This window comes from Colletotrichum spaethianum (assembly GCF_022836535.1).
Source record: "Colletotrichum spaethianum MAFF 239500 DNA, contig08, whole genome shotgun sequence".
Classification (NCBI taxonomy): domain Eukaryota; kingdom Fungi; phylum Ascomycota; class Sordariomycetes; order Glomerellales; family Glomerellaceae; genus Colletotrichum; species Colletotrichum spaethianum.
Genome location: NW_026054778.1, coordinates 89159 through 106621, shown reverse-complemented (window position 1 = coordinate 106621; position 17463 = coordinate 89159). Strand labels below are relative to the sequence as shown.

Genomic DNA, 17463 nt, shown 5'->3' with positions numbered 1-17463 from the left:
GCCAGATACACATACATGGAAAAGCCGTGACAACAGAAAGACTACTGCGATGTGGGAATACTCAGCCACTTGGCGAGCAGAACGCAGGCACGATACGAAGCTCCACCGCTAACAATAAAGGATGGCAACGGCAAAATTGATGGTAAGGGGAAAGCCATATCACCAGCCCTTTCTCCAGCTCTTGCGCGGGCAGTCAATCCAACAAATGCGGGGGTAACACCTGGTATCTTTAACATTGATTGAGTAGGCACATGTCGCACATCGGCAACCTCGTCTCCCATGATATCGGCGTCACTTCCGCATCAGTCAAACAACTTGCAAAGCCAACCTTGCTGTATCCGGGACCCTTTTGAAGCTCAGGAAGAAAAGGTAGGTAAGGTAGGTAGTTAGGAACGGTGCGTGTCAAGGCGTGTCTCGTGTCGTTGCTGGCCGTTTAGTTCCCCCTGCCTATTCCTTCCACCCCACCGCGGAGGCTTCTTTCCTTGCCAACCCAATAACGTCCACCGTTCCCCTTCCCTCATGCATCATCCCATCAAAGCTCCCGTCCATGTGTATGTTGCGTCGCCCCACTGCAGCCGGCATGAACACCGCATTTCCTTAGATGGCCCCTTTGCAACAGGTCTTATATGGCAGTCTTGACAGGTTCGCTTCTTCGAGGCCACCGGGTATCTTACATTAAACCGATTGCGAACTAACGGCGCTGGGCTCTTCCTGTTCATCGCGCTGACTTGGACATGCTGCAGCGATTTCTCGGGGTTGCGCTGATGTCGTCGCCGGGTGTTGTCCAGGCGACAGAGGAGACACCCTTCAACGCGAGTGTAATCGAAGATGTACTGTTTCGAAAAAGTTTGGTAACTTGTGGTTAAGTCATCCAGACATCAATGCCAAGGGTTCTGGTTTCCCATGAACCCTTCCTCCAGCGTCCGCTCCTCAAGGTTGCGGATAAAATCCCGGTTGCCTCTTCCTCCTTGCTGCGCGCGACTTCCACGTCTACCCGCTCGTTGAGCCGCATTCTCCATGCCAGCCATGCCACCGTCCGCAGGAGGAGGATAGTAAGCAGGGCTGGGTTGCAGGCGGATCGGCTGGCTCGGGTCGAGGTGGCTAGCGACGCGCTGGATCGCGGCCGGGATGCCACTCTGCTGTTGCTCCATGGTCGAAGCACGTTGGCGCGCCGGTCGCATGCCTTGTTGAGGATACAGGCCAGGCTGCTGAGACACATTGCCATAGGGGCCAGGAGGCATTTGCGCTGGTTGTTGCGGCATAACCATCTGACCGTAGGCACCTTGCTGAGCTCCGTAGGGTGGTGGTTGAGATGCGTGACTGCCGCCCGGCGAGTACATTTGCTGGTTGTTGTAGATGGGTGGCTGCTGCGAGTGTCCAGGCTGTTGGTATTGAGCAGCCATCTGGGCGTAAGCTCCCTGTGCAGCAGAGTTTGCCTGTGCTTGAGCTGCCTGCGCCCTCTGCTTGCTCAATGCTTCGGCTTGCTGCTGCTGTTGCGTGCCCGGTGCCGGAGACCGGTTGAGGGAGCTGGACTTCAAGTTCATTGGTGGTACAAAAGGTCCAGTAAACTTTTGCTGGGTAATGAACGGGTGCAACTTGGCCTGCTGCGGGGACCAACGCTCCAAGGGGTTGATGTTCAGAAGTCCTCGGACAAAGTCAATGAAGGCGATTCTGTTGTTCATTTCTATCCGCCATGTTAGTGATTGCCACCGACGCGGTTCGAGCACCATAACTTACCTCTGTCGATCTCGCTCTGCTTCATGTTCTTGCGGGGCATAGGGTAGGATTTGATGATCTCGGGCAGGGTGTTCGCTTGGAAGTACTTCTTGCTCGGCTGCTCCTTGGTCGAGTGTTCCCGGGCATACTGCTCCATGCTCTTCAACTGGTACGTCCGTCGACCGAACTCGTCCTGCCTCTTCTCGAAGAACTCGCCGGCTTGCTTACCCATCTCGATCATCCAGTTGGGCGGGTTTCCGAGCATGTCGACGATTCGTGAAACTTGGTTATACTCGGAGGAGCCTGGGAAGAGGGGGAGACCTAGAAACAGCTCCACGACAATGCAGCCGAGAGACCACATGTCGATGGCTGACGAGTAGGGCAATCCCAACAGGACTTCGGGGGATCGATAGAATCTCGACTGAATGTAGGTGTAAACTGTTTGTCGTTCATCACATGCCGAACCGAAGTCGATGATCTTGATTATGGGGCTCTCGAGGTTCTTGAGCAGGATGTTTTCGGGCTTCAGATCGCAGTGGATGAGTCGCGCCTTATTCAAAAGGGCCAGACCGTTGAGAAGTTGTTGGGCAAAAACGCGGACGAGAGTCGTGCTTAGACCTCGGAACTGGTTCTGCTTAATCAACTCGTACAGGTTGACGCTGAGCAGCTCGAAGACGAGGCACAAATGTTGGCGGTGGATAAAGGTGTCTTTGAGTCGCAAAAGATGGTGATCGTCGTTCTTATCGAGCTTGGTGTTGAGCTGCGAGGATGGAATTAGCTGTCATGTTGCGACTCTGTGGAGCAGGGCAAGCTTACCAAGTCCAAAACCGACACCTCCATCATACTCTGGTTGAAATACGCAGTCCGGTTCTTGATGACCTTGACAGCGACCACTTCCTGCGTCTTGAGGTTTTGACACTTGACAACTTGACCGAAGGTGCCCTGGCCCAAAACATCGAGGATAAGGTACCGATTCCTACGTCACAGGTCAGTGCAAGTGCTCAAAGGGGGTAGTGGGAGAGGGCGCCTCAGCGCCTGCTGTGGACGTACTTGTGGCCGGCTTCTTCTGAGCCCAGAATATCGTTCACGTAGAGGATATAGTCGCTGTCTTCGTTGTCGTATCCATCGTTCTTGACGCCCTTGCTCGGCTTGGTCAAGACACGGCGAGGGTTGCGCGACGACTCGTACTTGAAGTTCGGGTTGCATATCCTGTAGGTGGCAGGCAGGTGCACCGTCAGAGCTTGGAGGGGCTGAGAGGCGTGCGGGTTAGCCTGGGTCATTTCTGGTGCAAGGCGGGGCAGATGCGCTTACGCTGATGAATCCCCCTTCTGGGTTCGCGCGCCGGAAGGGTGGCTGGGCGTTGACCTTTGGCCGAAGGTCGGTCGGGGCTCTGCATTGCCTGAATTCCGGGGCAGGTCCTCGGGGCATGGGCTGCGGGATCGGGCGACGCGGCGATTTGGGGTCGGCGGCAAAGGCGCCGTCAATGTTGGCGACGACGGCAGACGGGTAACCGTCGTGAGCGGAGCCGTATGGCGCAATCGGGGGGAGCTGCGGAGGTTGCTGGCGTCCACCGTAGTGAGGACTCTGGGGCATGTAATCGGATTGCCTCGTGGGAGACTGTCGTTGGCCCGGGGGCGAAGCGAACTGGCCTTGCGCGGACTTTGGTGCGTAGGGCGAGGTGGGGGACAGGGCCTCCATAGGCGAGTATCGTTGGGCAGCAGCAGATGGCTCCTGGGGCGAGTAGAGAGTGGACGAGCGACTGCCAGAGACGTGAGACTGATGATGGGGTCTCATGGGGTATTTCATGCCAGTGTACGATTCCTGGACGTCGTGCATGGGAATGTCGCCGTTATTATCGCGCATCTGGGGGGTGGACATGGGCGAGGTGGCAGCGCTGGCGGCATGAGAAGACATTCCTCCAGGGCTCTGGTACTGGTCGTACTTGAAGCCGGCAGGCGGCTGACCTTGCGGCGCTGGCTGGCCGTTGTAATCTCCCCCGGGCCTCTGGGCGCCGCTGCCATTGTATCTCCTCGCAGAGCCGGCCGAGTCGGCATAGCCCTGCTGCCACTGGGAGTCCATGGCGGGCAGGGAGCGATGTTGACTCGGAAAGGAGGGCGATGCAGTCGGTCGGGATCGGGTTGGTTTGGATGGCGGAGGGCTGGGTGGTGGTGGTTGATGTTGAAAGGAAAAAAAGGGCTGGCCGAGCGGTTTGGCTGATGTCGTCGGTGGTTTCGACTGGACGCGTTAAGCGGGCGAATGGGGCCAAGCCGGACTGGGCTTGGTAAGGTTGGAGGGCAAGTCGCAGAGCGCGGACTCGCAGGGAAAGTCAAGTAATGTATGTAGAGAGCGTCAAGTCGCTGGGTGGTGGACTGTCGCTCTGTCGTGTCCCCGTCCGGGCTGATCCGTTGGTCTGTTGGTGTGGTGCTGGTGTGGTGCTGGTGCGTCGCGGTGCAGTATGGACGGCGCTGGGCAAGTTTGGGGAGAGACGGGGATGGGGATGGCAGGATGGGAGGGTACGGGAGGTATGGGAGGGTACGGTACACGTAAGGTAAGAAGGTATGGTCAGGCCGACTAAGGTATGGCTGCTTGAGTTGTGTGCGGGTTGACTGGCTCAGACTGCATCAGGCACAGAGGGCGAGTGTGAACAGCTTGCAGAGCGCAGACTGCAGACCAAGCAGCGCAGACCCCAGAGGAATAGGTGCGCAATCGAGCGAGCTCTGAGGGTTGCCAAGGAGAGTGTTTGGCGGAATTGGGCTGACACGGCCCAAACTCTCTTGGTGGGAATAAAGTTTTGAGGGTGTGTTATTTTCCCCTAACAATTCATCATGAGAATTGAAGACGGCAGGCTACAAGTGATTCGACTGACGGCCTGGGCGATGAGAGAAAATTGTTGTTTTCCAATGAACATGTGCATTGGAGGGGGGAGAGACGGCGATGGGCATAAACAGCACGAGGACTGGGGTGGGAGGGGTGCGGCGCGATATGGGGGGGAGGAGGGGAGGGGAGGGGAGTTGAAGTGGTGGAGAGGGTGGACGTGGATGCGAGCGTCCGCGGGCGACGATGGTCGCTTGCGACACAGCAGGACGGAAACTGAAGAGAGACGGCGCGCGAACGAGGGCGGGGACTGACGGAGTTGGAGAGGACAGGCAAGGATCATCCAATAGGCAAGTATCGTCGCACCAGATAAGCCATTAAAGGTACCTTTGGAAGCTCTGGGGACGGGAGCTGGGTACGAATTTCAAAGGCCCCCTGCCAAAGATGGGGAGGCAGACTTGACAAAACGCAGCGTAGTCGGCAGATTGCAGTCGCAGCAGGGGTACAAGAGCAAGCAGTTAGAATCAGGTCAGAGAGAGTGTGTGAGAGAGAGCCGCGAGACAACAGAGACGGCGAGTAATTTAAAATCAATACCGCATATAGGAAGGAGGGAACGCTTGGAGACACGGCGAGGTACTGCTGTGTAACAATGCCAACGGACGGGAGCAGACCAGACCAATCCCCGTCTCACTCGATTCAGCTCCCTAACGAGTCCCTTGGTCTTCCATGCTGCTGTGCACGGAACTATGACAAACCCCTAGGGACCGTCTCCAACAATCCGCAAAACAGGCCAATTCAGGCACCGTATCTATTGCTCAACTTCAAGCAGAGTCGTAGAGTCGTGGAGCTGTACGTAGTCCGGAGCCTATCCGGCATCAAAACAATCAGGCAGAGCAGGGAGAACGGAGGGGGCATTGGGGGGCTAGGGCCACTTGCTAACCTGGAAGCCCAAGGGGAGCTTCAAAGCCGGCAGGGTACCCAGGCCCAAGTACGTCAGACGGTTGGGCATTGGGTTTCCATACGCAAGACACAAGGCAGGCACACGGGTTGGCCGGTGCACAGCGAGGGGTGGAGGAGAGGGGACCAGGGCAGGGGGGGAAAAGGTCGCTCTTATTATTCTTCAACACTGCTTCGCTTTCCGTCTCCCTCCCCTCTTGTGGTCTTGCCTATCCTCCTTCAGCAGCCTTTTTCTCCTTTGCCACTAGGTACAACCTCTACAACACCGGTCCTGGATAAGTCCGGTTTCTTCAAAGTCCTTTTTTTCTTGGGGGCCGACACCCACGGTGTCAACGGGGTTCGCACACAAAACCTGTGCATGTTGCGCCGACATGAGGACGTGAGCATGTGGAGAAAGAGGCTGGAACGCCCCAAGCAACCTTGCCTACTCAAGCTCAGGTATCCGCAATAGTCATTAGCGCCTCCAGGGTCATCAAGTGGCTGCGACAACCTGACGACGACAGAGGCGACGGCAGCGACGCCGTGGGACCACCTGCTATCCAATCCGTCCGTTCATGGATCCCCTCCAGCGGAGCGGGATCCTGTACAAGGCCCTTGGTGCTGCGTAGGTTGCAACGTCTCTTGGCCATCAATACCAACTGAGCGAGATTCCCGTCACGGCCAGCGCCAAGTAGCTGGAAAGTTCACAAATTCACAACAACGAGCGCATGGTGATGCGAGGGGCCGGAGCATAAAAGTGGTGGCCTTGGCTAAACCAAGCCCAACGTGCCAGACGTTCCGACCATCCGCTCCCAGCGAGAATTCCAGCCTTTGAGAAAGAAAAAGCTGAGACCGGATCTGAGCAATGCTAATACCTATGTGCTGAGGACCATCCATCTGTTCATCAAACGAAAGGCTGCCCCTCAAGTAGAGGTACTACTACCGGCCAAACAACCCCGCCCAGCACTTCATGAGCTCATACGTAACAGCATTATGGGCTGTCTTGGGTGTATCCGTAAGCAATTCATTCTCCATTGCAGCAGCAGCAGCAGCAGCAGCTCTGCAGGTGCCAAAAAAAAAACTCCATAGAATGCAAGTCCAATGCCACGTCGAATCCATGGCGGCTATCAAATTCCGGCCCTCGACACCTTCTGTGGTGTGACTGGCTCAGCAGAGAGATCCGTTGCCAAGTTTACCCGAAACAAAAAAAAAACCATCATCTCAAATACGCGCGATCGTCCGTCCACCCACACCTGTCCAAGCACGTTATCGCCAAAAGTTGTCGCCTCCGGCCAAGGAACAAGAAACAACTGGTCGTTCTGATGCCGTCCCCAGAAGATGCAGACATCTCCGCCAGCGGGACACAGCTCATCCCGGCCGGAGACCCTACCTAGGCCACAGCGCTAAACGCACGCAAGCTGTCCAGCTCTCACTAAGCGACTGGCATGGCAGCGACTGGCATGGCCTGGTTGATGACGGTAGCGGTTCCTGGAACTCTGTGGCGCACTGAAGGGTGAGACCATAGTCTGCACAACGGTGTATCAATGATTGCTCTGGCTCACGAAAAAAGGGACGGTTGATTCGGTTTGTTCCATCCATGGAATGAGAAAACAACATAATGAAGATACCGAATTGGTCTAGAGCCCGTCTCACCACCCGAGACTCATACCACTCGCTTAACCGCACTTGGCACAAGCATTAAGCACGTCAATTGGCCGGCACACCGAACCTCACCGAACCTCGAGCCTCCAGGTACCTGACCCAACCGTCGTCACCTCAGACTGCCTCGGTCCCGTCATCAGTCCACTCCACCATCGGCATCACCAGCTTCATCGCTTCCTCGTCTCAGGCCCCCCATCTCATTACCACAACGCTGGAGAGAACAACGCTACATCCCAATACAAACGGACTCCAAACCAACACTTAGATAATTAAACAAGTTGGACCAAGACGCACGCCGACACGGGGCCAACCGCACATCTGCAAGATGCTCTTTATCGGACTAACAGGTTCCATCGCAACGGGCAAGTCCACCGTTTCATCCATCCTCTCCAACCCCCCTACTCCATCCCCCTCGTCGACGCCGATGTTCTCGCCAAGAAAGTCGTCGAGCCGGGGACAAAGGGCTATGCTGCCATCGTAAAGCACTTTCTCCCCACCACCCCGGACCTCCTCGTCCCGGTCTCCGACACCATGCCGGAGGCCGGGCCCAACGGCAAGGGACGACCCCTCAACCGGCCGGCCCTCGGCAAGCGCGTTTTCGGCGATACCGAGGATCTCAAGCGCGACCGCGCCGTCCTCAACGGCATCGTCCACCCGGCCGTCCGCGCCGAGATGTACAAGGCCATCTTCCGCGCCTACATCAGTGGACACTGGGCTGTCCTGCTCGACGTCCCCCTACTGTTTGAGAGTGGGCTCGACCGCCTCTGCGGTACCGTGTTCGTCGTCGCGGTCAAGGACCCGGAGGTGCAGATGCAGCGCCTCATGGCACGCGACCCTCACCTCAGCCGCGAGGACGCCGAGAACCGCGTGCGAAGCCAGACGGACGTGAGGCTCAAGGCGAGGAGATGCGAGGCCCGGGGCCCCGGCAGGGGTGTCGTGCTCTGGAACGACGGCTCCAAGGAGGACCTGAAGAGGGACATTGGCGAGGCCATCCGCCACGTTCAAGCGTCGAGTCCCGTTTGGTGGAGTTGGCTGCTCCTCGCGTGTCCGCCGGCGGCGGCGGCCCTTGGAGCATGGCGGTTCTGGGAGAACATTCGCATCAACAAGGCTTGGGCGGAGCAGGAGAGGATCGAGAAAGCGAAGCTGTAGGCTCATTGGCGATCGATTGATCATTCATGAACCCCAAGCCATCTACAGGCGGCCTCTATGCTCACTAGAGAAGAAGCAGACGTTTCCTAGCTCAAAACGAACTCATCAATCGAACATCGGGAACCCTATAGGAAGGATTTCGCATCAACAACCAGCTGCGAGAACCGACCAGTCCTGCCAGGAAAAGGACCGTCACCAGAATTAACCAATGGAATTAGAGCCAGAGGTGGAAGACGTAACTGGGTCACTGCACAAGACACTCCGGATCCCGACTCTGAACGATGGCAGTTCCGAACGGCCTTTCCTTGGATATGACAGCTACTTGGGGCGAGCACGCGGCATTCAAAAACCGCCTTTGACATCCTCCGAGGCAAGCCTAGACTTTGGCAACAAAAAAAAATGATATCCAATACACGTTGCATGTGCTCGTCCATGAAGCTGAACGTCGCCCCAACCCGAACCCTACCCACGCACTCTCCGTCTAGGTTCGTGCTGAACCTCCAGGCACGTTGATGCTAGTTTCATTGCTCAATAGTCTTGTATCTCGCCTGGCGAAGCCCAGTGACAACCCTAGACAAAGACACGTCCTTCTCCTAAGGTTTCCGGCGGCATCGCCCTGATACTGGTTCAAGAGGAGACGGGTCCGGCCCGCCGTCCACCTCTGCGAACCCCCACGCCCCAAGTCGTTCCGCGAGCCTCTGCAAGCCAGGACAAACACAACAAAACAAAAGCTGCGTCGCAGCTGGACCGTCCACGGGGCTTGCTCTGGTCGGCTCCCCCCAATCTCACATGCTCGACGCCGAGACGTAGGCATCCCACTTAATAAGACATGCGAGCACCATCTCAGGAGGCGTCCAATCACCGCCCCCTTGCCGTCGACGATATGCAGCCCCGGCTCCATCGGCCTCTGGGCTCTCCTGTTAACCAGTCCCTACATGCAGTTCACATTGCCCCCTCAAGAGGGTGGTACATGTACCTCTTCAGCCACCGTCCCCTCATCCTCCCCGCGCCGCCTTTGCCCCCTCCCCCCACGCTCACGTCCCAGTAAATCGATAACCAACCCTCCCCCCTCAGGCAGCACCCAGTCACGCATGCACATCAACGTCAGCTTCATCGCCCATGGGCTGTTGGGAGGGGAAAAGTCTCGGCTGTCTTGCAGTCTCTGTAATTTCTTTTCACTTCGCGTTGTTCAAGCTTTTTTGGCGCTACCCTCTCTCATTCTCAACCAACCGCAATGCATCCCCATCCCATTTGGTCTCCCTCATCCGCCCGCCCGCCCGTCTCTTTCCTCTTGTCTCCTCGTTCAAAGTCATGTTTCGTCAAAATCTGGTGTCTGGTCGTTTCTAATGGTGCACCCAAGTAGCCGGGAGACCACGCGCATAGGGCACTCGTGTCCAATAGTGTAAGAGTAGTAGTAGAGAAAATAGAAAAGGTCATAACTCGTCATCCAACAGATCCGTCATGCTGAAGAGGTATCCATGATAGAACAAAGCAGCAAACTTTTTGTTTTTGGCAACGGAACAGCATATCAGAAGTCTGCCTCTGCCCCCGACAGGTTGAGAGAAATGACTGCATAAGGAAAATATCGTGACTTGTGGGAATCACTAGGCCGTAGAAGAAAGATACGAAGAAGACAAGAGAGAAACGTCTCGGGAAAATGCACATGATGTCCCTCCCCATCGCATTCCCAGTGCTCACACAAGAGAAACCGACATATGTCCCTCATCGCAGATGAGAGGAGAGATTTGAGATAGAGAGACGCCTTGACAGGGAAATGATTTTTGAGAAAACATGGGAGATGTGTTGGTCATGCCATTCTGCCATCAAAAACATTGGGAAAACTCCACAAAAGCACCCCTCGGACCTTGCAACGCTGTGTGGGTGCTCTCGCACATGGATGCGCTCGTTTCATGCGAAATGCAACGCTGTGCACTCCCGCTCACCGCAAGAGTTGTGTCGTCAGATCAGCCCTGATACCCGGCAAAGCCGTTGTTGAAGTTCTGTCCCTGGGGGCCCTGAGGCCACTGGGCGTTGGGAGGCTGCTGACCACGGCCATAGCCTCCGGCGCTCTGCGGTCCGCCATAGCCCATGGGCTGCGCTCCATAACCGGCGGGGGATTGAGCGGCCGGGCCGCCGTAGCTACCGTGCTGTCCGCCGTATTGACCTGTACAACATTGCGTTAGCTCGGAGGGGTCCGCTGCAACGACTGGGGTTGCGATCGAGCTCTTACCACCGTATTGCGGGAAGTAGGCCGTCGGGGTGCCGGGGTAGGCCGGTCCGGAGGCGCTCTGGGGGCTGTACGCCTGTTGCGAAGGATCAAAGCCGGCCGCGCCGCCTTGAGGGTTCGGCGTCTTGTCCTTGCCCCACTTCACGCGGGAAATGTCAGTGCTGTTCTCCAACTTTATCAGGAAGAAATTCGCTCCGAGTAAACTTACGCTGCACTTCAGGGGGCGTCCATTAACATTATATCCGTTCATCTGGCAGATGGCCATGGCCGCGCTTTCGTGGCTGTCCATCTTGATGAAAGCGAATCCTCGGTCCGCCTGGAAACGGGATTCGACAACATAGCCAAAGTTTTGGAAAAGAGGAACAACGTCGTTTGGCGTGGTGTAAGGGGTCAGGTTGCCGACGTAGCAGGTCGTCTGCCACGAGGGCGTCTGAGCGAGGACAACCTCGTAGCTGGCAACGCCGTGAGCCGGGAACTGGTGATGGCCGAAGGGCGTCGTAGGCGTCAGGCCCATGGCCTGCATAGCCTGCTGCTGCGCAATGGACGGCTGGCCCTTCTGGTTGGCCCAGTTGCAACGGATGGCCCGCGAGCCGAGCCATTCTCCGTCCATGGAGCTGAGAGCCTTCTCGGCGTCCGGTCGGTCTCTGAACGCAACGAAACCGTATCCGCGGGAGCGTCCCGTCTTCATGTCCCACATCACGCGAGCCTCCGAGACGGAGCCAAAGGCGGAGAAAGCCTGGGTCAGGACCTCGTCGTTCACCTCGTTGCTGAGATCGCCAACGAAGATGTGGAAGTGGTTCGAGGTGTCCTCCTTGCTAGAGGTGTTGGACTGGTATGCCCAGTTGACTCGGATTTCCTGGCAATCGGTCAGCTTCCGCCTCGCACCAGCGGGGTAAGGCTCTGTCGTACAGATTGGTGCACGCGTCTTCCGTTCAAGGTCTGCATGGCGCGCTCAGCCGCACCGGGGTCATCATATTCGACGAACCCGTAGTTGTAGCCCTTAGCCTGTCGATACACGGTCAGCTATATCGCGAATGATATCAGGGGCAGAGAGGTTGCGATGGTTCGGGTGCCAGCTTTCGCCTTGACCGCCAACTGCATCCTTGGGCCATGGAAGAAGGTGTTTTCAGGTACGCACATTCTTGTCCGGGATGATCTTGACATTCTGGACGTGGCCAGTCGTCTCGAAGATCTGGCGCAGGACGTCCTCGGTCACCCGTTGGTCCAAGCCTCCGACGTACAACGCACGCTTGTTGGGCTCGGGGGCGGCGCGGCGGCCGAAGCCCCCAGCGCTGCCGGGCGACATGACCTTGTCGACGCCAGACATGGGCGAGGTGATGGCAGTCGGGATCGGGTTGGTGTTCTGCGGGATATGGAGGGGAGGAGGCGGCATATGCGCCGGGTTGGCCTGGCCGTTCTGGCCATTCTCGTAGCCTGGAGCGCCAGCATTCGGCTGGGGAGGAGGGGGCAGCTGTGCCGCGTTCGAAGCAGGTCCGTTGTCCGCCATTGTGTCTTTTTTTTGTTGATATTAGAGGGTGTTCGTGCGACAAGTTGGATCTCGTAGCTTGGAAAGTTCGGTGTCGTGTACTGAGTGCCAATAGCGATATTAGAGGAGGGGCTCGGCTAGCTAGAACAGCGTAGCTCTAGTCTGGTCTTGCGCGGGTCCGCCGTGTGCAACGGTGCGAATTTGAACGACGAAACTCGAGGAACAAGCGGTTAGATGAAGCTTGGTAGCGGCGTAAGGAGGGGCGGACGCAGTCTTGTTGAAGAAGAGAGATGTTCCAAGACTGACGTGACCCTGAACCCCAAAAGCAGGCAGCAAGCAAGCAAGCAACGAGGCTAAAGGAGCGGGATCGAGGGAAGAAAAAGTGACGGGTGGGACAATTAGGAGTTCCTCGTCAAAGTTGGTGCGGTGGACTCGTCTCGGCGAAAGATACCAAGATGTCGAGTCTTGCCTGGTTTGCGATCTATTCGGAATGGAACGATATGACTTGGCCTTGAACCTGACGTGAAAGAGGGAGACACCGAAAGTCGACAGGAAAAAATGTGGACGTGGGGACGGCACAAGCAGCTAAAAAGGACGTCGACCCAACGTGACAAGAGAGACGCTTAAGCGGATAGTAGAGACAAGGGGAAGGGCGAATGATAAGAGAGATGCCGAGAGAAAGCTCCAAAGTACTGTCTACTGTGCAGTGCGTGCGGTGCGTGCTGTGCGTGCTGTGCTGAGCCGAGCTGTGCGGTGCTGTAGTAGATGAGATGACAGGCGCAGAAAGAGGAGACTGGAGACTGGAGACGGAAGCGTTGGAAATGATAAGCGGAGGCAAGCACCAAGGAAACAGGCGGGAAAATGAGGACTGGAACCCCCTGAAAATGGAATCGCAACAAAACCCGGTCCGAGAGGAGAGGAGAGGAGAGGAGAGAGGACGGTTTCCTAACAACGTGGAGAGGAGAATCTGCGATGGGGGTGAGGAGGGGAGGGGAGCAGATGGAAAGAGGGAGAAAGAAGGGCGGATGAGGGGACTTTCATCACGGCATGGCGAGTTGGCGACTGCGGTGCGAGCCAGAAATTCCTACAGCGCAGCGCGCACCTGCACCTTGCAGCACCTGCACCGCAATCCAATCCAATCCAACAGTTGGAGCTTCTCGGCCCAGGTACCCTGCCATTTTCCCTAGAGGTACCTACATGGCCTCCGTCGCCTAGCTGCACGCCAATGTACCCCTTCGCCGCATGGCGCCGCCAAAAGATACCTGCCGATTTACTGTGCCTCGCTAGGCTCACCTCGCCAGCAAAGCGGCAAGGGCAGCCTGTTCGGTGCCCACCGCCAGCCTGTTCGGTGCCCACCGCCAGCCCCGGGCCTTGGGATTGGCCTGCTAGAGGCCCCCGTCCTGCCCACGGCCAGGCTCTTGCTTGCCCAGCCGTGCCTCTTCACTGGGTACAGCTGTCCACTACTGCCAGTCGGCCCTGGGTAGTGCTACTTAGAAAACGGGTGGCTGTAGTTGGCCCCCCGGCTGGAGGGGCACGCAACCCCCCTTCTCTTCTCTTCGCTTCGCCTGTTTGCTCCCTCGTTGCTGTTGGTACCCAGTACCTGAAAATCCCGTCCTGCGGCGCCTAAGCCATCTGTCCATAACACTTCGCGAGAGTTTCTCGGCTAGGTCAAGGCCTGTGGCGTGGGACGAGATGGGATGGCAGCAGAAAAAGGGGTGTTGCTGCAGCAGATGTGATGTCCGACCCGACTGGCGCTAATCTTGGTTGGGCAAAGGGCAGAAGCGTGACTGGCACAGACGGCCGCTGACAACGTGGAGCTTTTACGGATTGCACCATGAAAGAGGACAATGAATAAATTAGACTGAGTCCGGCCTAGTCGGGAGAGGCTGGGGCTAACTTTCATCAACAGTGCAGTCGCCGACAGTTTGCTGGGGTCGTCGAGTGCCATATAATAAAGCACATATAGCTGCATTGAATCCCATACGCGGGCGTGGATTACAGTTAGTCGCGAACCCGTCACAGTCAAACAAGGGCGGCGGCTGCAGACGGGCCAGACGAGATGAGCTCTCATGAAGTTCGAAATGCACGCGCAAGCAAACATGACTTGACCCAATGCGTCTCTCGGCCTTGAGACGGGATCATGGCAGCAAACGCATCGCTACATGGAGGGTCCTAAGGGCCAATGCAGGAATCACAACCGATCACCATATCAAACGATTTGCCTTCTTAGAAAGGATATCCCGGCCCGTCCTCGGTTCACTCCCTATTCTGGCATCTCCCTACTCGCCGTAGACACACAGAGACACGCTCGTACAAGGGAAGATATTCTCGAAGCCCGGGATGCAGTCGAATGCCAGGCGGCTCTTGCACTTGTTGGATAATAGGCCGGCCCCTCGACCCCGACATGCTGTCGTGCAGTGCTCGGGTATCGCGACAGCGCTTCTCAACCTGTTGCACGCAGTCAATCAACAGCAGACAGCTGCAACTCAACTCGGGACTTGCACTGACCCCGAAGGCAACGCCGCTCTTGATTGATCGCTGGGAAGCTGGCATCCAGTTCCATGTCACCGGGCTTGACATTTGCCCATTTGGTCATCTCGCAACCGTACTTTTTTTTTCCTCCTTACCATAGCAACTAAGCTTGCCGCAACTCCAGCGTGCATAAAAGCACCTCCAAGACGGCTGGAGATGCAAGCATGGGGGACCGGGCAGTTGGATTGCGAAACTCTTCGGTGCAGGACATAACCAATTTCCCGGGAGGACGACTCCTGGCTCGCGGATGGGACGAACACTTTTCTGGGTGGGAGTCCACCGATGTCGGGTTAGGGTTACCCATACCTCGGGCGGTGGGCTTGGCCCTTGTCTTCCGCTGTCCGCAATAACGGTTCTCCGCGATATCGAGGAGGTGTCTCCTTGATCCGGAATGGCCCCAGGGCCTCATATTCGACCGATTGTTGGTGCGAGGCATAGTGTGCTCTAACTCGTCAATTGGGGGGATCCAATGTCCGTGTTGGAGGCGAATGCCAGCGGACGGGTTTCAGCGTGCTTATGCTCACTGGATTGGATCAACCTGTGCTGGAGCTGGATTGGGCCCATGGCGTGAGCTGCGAGGCCTCTGCCCGTGGACAAGGAGAAAGGCACCCTTGAGCTTCGAGTTAGCCAGGCCATTGCCCTTCAATTGCCTTCGTCCCAAAAAAAAATTCCACGTTATGGCCATGATCTGATGCATGGGAGGAAAGGTGGGGGACCACAGTCGGGAACCAGAAACAGAGAGGGGAAACTCCCCTACCGTCGCCGCGTGCTGGCGCCTGCCGCCCACCTTGCATTGCGTCCACGCCCGTACCGTGCGGCAGGTGCGGGGTTGCTTCTGGGGATCACAGTGCGTCCTGTTTGGCGCTGGAAAGCTGTGATTCTGAACGTGGCGCAAACTGAATGTGGCAGAACGCTTTTCCATTGGTTGAGCCTGAGGTTGCAGCCCCTTGGCCCATGGACAGCGCCCGAGCCTCTTTGCTGGTCTTCAGAATCCGAAAAGGTACGTACCGCCTGGTCGGAATCGGAGGCTGGGCGACTGGCTTCAGACGACATCAAACATCGTCGTTTGTGGTTGATGAGTGAGTCGTTGTCGTGCCTCGGAGACAACTGGTTAACCCATAAGCCGCACCGGTCCAGCTTTCATTCGGCTTCGGATTTCTTTGAATTGGATAGAGGCTACTAGCCAGGCTCTCATTCACCGCCCACACAATCGACGATTCGCTACACCTCGTCTTTCTATCCTTTACTCGCTTCAAGCTGTACTCTTTCGTTACTCCCTGCGCGTCACTTAATCCATCTACATCTCGGCAGCGCTCCATCTTTTGATACCCATTTCCGATTGTTCCTTTTTTATTTTTTAGCATACTGCACCACCTCGGCCCTCGTCTACAACCGCTGAACACGCCGCCACCGGCCTCCTTCCGCCGCAATGGCAAACTCGAAGCCGGCCGACGCCGAGTCTGCAGAAGCCCTGCATGGACTCCTCAACGATGTGGTGCGTGTGCCCACACCGGATCAAATTCAAGAACGTCATGTCTAACTTTCACTCACAGCTCATCCAAACAGGCAAGGCATTGAGATCCCAAAGTAAGGAAGGCAGATCTCAGCTCCAGGCTCAGATTTCGCTACAGACAAAGATCCCGGAGCTCATCGAGACCTTTCATTGGAAGCTGGATGACCTTGAGAGTGAGATAGTGAGTTGTTCTGCTGGAGGCCATCTCGACCGTGACACCAGTACTGACGCCAACGGCAGATGAGAGCAAAGGCGGCGTTGCAGAGAGACCTGGACCGGTTCCGGCAGGAACGACAGCCCGTAGAACAGCCTGCGCCGATAGAGGCGCAGACTAAATCCCCCATGGCCATCGACCTCGACTCATCGTCTCGGGAACCGTCCCCTGAGAACAAGACCGAGGTCACGGAGGATTCGGGCCCGCACCGGGTCCCCCCCGCTGAACCGAGTGCAGCTCCGCCGATGGCTCCGTTCCCCGATATGGGCGTCAGCTTCCAGCCACCGTCGGAACCCGCGCAGCCGGTGAAGCAGGAGACAACTCCTGCGCCGCCGGCTATGATGGCACCTATGGGTGAGGTCAAGTTGGAGTCGAAGCCCACCCCGCCCGCATCACAACCCCAGCCCTCGGGCGCCCCGGAAGCGCCGATGGACGACTTGTTCGGCATCGGCGGGGACGGTGGCGACGGCGGCGACGCGGGCGGCGGCAACGAAGCGAATGACACCGAATTCCACTTCACGGACATGACCTTCAGTCTGGCACCCGCCAACAACGACTCACAACCCCAGCCCCGGGCGCAGGAGGCGCCAATGGACATGTCGTTCGGCTCGGGCGACATGGGCGGCGACCTCCTGTCCCTCGACAACCTGCTTCCTTCCGACAACAACGCCGCGAAGCAGGAACCAAAGGCTGAAACCGCGCCAGCGCCGCCCGCAGCAGTCGACCAGCAGAAGCCCGCGGAGGCCAAGATGGAGAAGCAGGACTCGAGCCTAGACGACCTGTTCGCCCTCGACGACGGCACGGGCATGGACGACATGGACCTCGACATGAACATGGGCGGCGAAGGTGGGGACGGCAACAACTTTGACGACATGATGTTCTTTGACGACACGGAGATGGAGCATGGAAAGTTCGACGAGGACTTTTTCCAGATCCAGTAGGCTGTGAGGGCAAACCAGGCTCATCGTGCAGCCCACGGGCTTTGGCGTTTACTTGTTAGGATAAGCATGTCCGGCCCTTTGGCATCTGGCTGGAGAGGCGGAGAAAAGTTTTCATTTGTCGCACAAGGGCAGAAGGCTTTGAAAAGGATGGATGCTCTCACTATGCCTTCAAAATATCAACTTGACTACTCATGCTTTTGGCCATTCTGGTAACTACAATGTACTACTACTGTTATCCTTCGTCGACTCAACGCAGTGTGTGTTCATTTCGAT

General features: G+C 57.0%; 4 protein-coding genes across 4 annotated transcripts; 2 read left to right on the top strand and 2 right to left on the bottom strand.

Moving 5' to 3' along the window:
- Positions 1-878: 878 nt before the first annotated feature.
- ColSpa_03891 (dual specificity protein kinase YAK1) lies at positions 879-3795 on the bottom strand (the record flags this gene model as incomplete). Its single annotated transcript, XM_049270103.1, has 5 exons — positions 879-1684; positions 1738-2476; positions 2533-2692; positions 2767-2987; positions 3028-3795. The coding sequence occupies 5 exons, from the start codon at positions 3793-3795 to the stop codon at positions 879-881; spliced, it is 2694 nt and encodes an 897-aa protein (XP_049126060.1).
- A 3864-nt stretch (positions 3796-7659) lies between these two features.
- ColSpa_03890 (uncharacterized protein) lies at positions 7660-8277 on the top strand (the record flags this gene model as incomplete). Its single annotated transcript, XM_049270102.1, has 1 exon — positions 7660-8277. One exon carries the CDS (start codon positions 7660-7662, stop codon positions 8275-8277), a length of 618 nt encoding a protein of 205 aa, XP_049126059.1.
- A 1964-nt stretch (positions 8278-10241) lies between these two features.
- On the bottom strand, positions 10242-12011 carry ColSpa_03889 (oligouridylate-binding protein 1; the record flags this gene model as incomplete). The annotated part of the gene is given in 4 exon segments (XM_049270101.1): positions 10242-10441; positions 10508-11402; positions 11414-11527; positions 11643-12011. The coding sequence occupies 4 exon segments, from the start codon at positions 12009-12011 to the stop codon at positions 10242-10244; spliced, it is 1578 nt and encodes a 525-aa protein (XP_049126058.1).
- A 3940-nt stretch (positions 12012-15951) lies between these two features.
- On the top strand, positions 15952-17190 carry ColSpa_03888 (uncharacterized protein; the record flags this gene model as incomplete). The annotated part of the gene is made up of 3 exons (XM_049270100.1): positions 15952-16017; positions 16076-16216; positions 16276-17190. The coding sequence occupies 3 exons, from the start codon at positions 15952-15954 to the stop codon at positions 17188-17190; spliced, it is 1122 nt and encodes a 373-aa protein (XP_049126057.1).
- Positions 17191-17463: the final 273 nt, after the last annotated feature.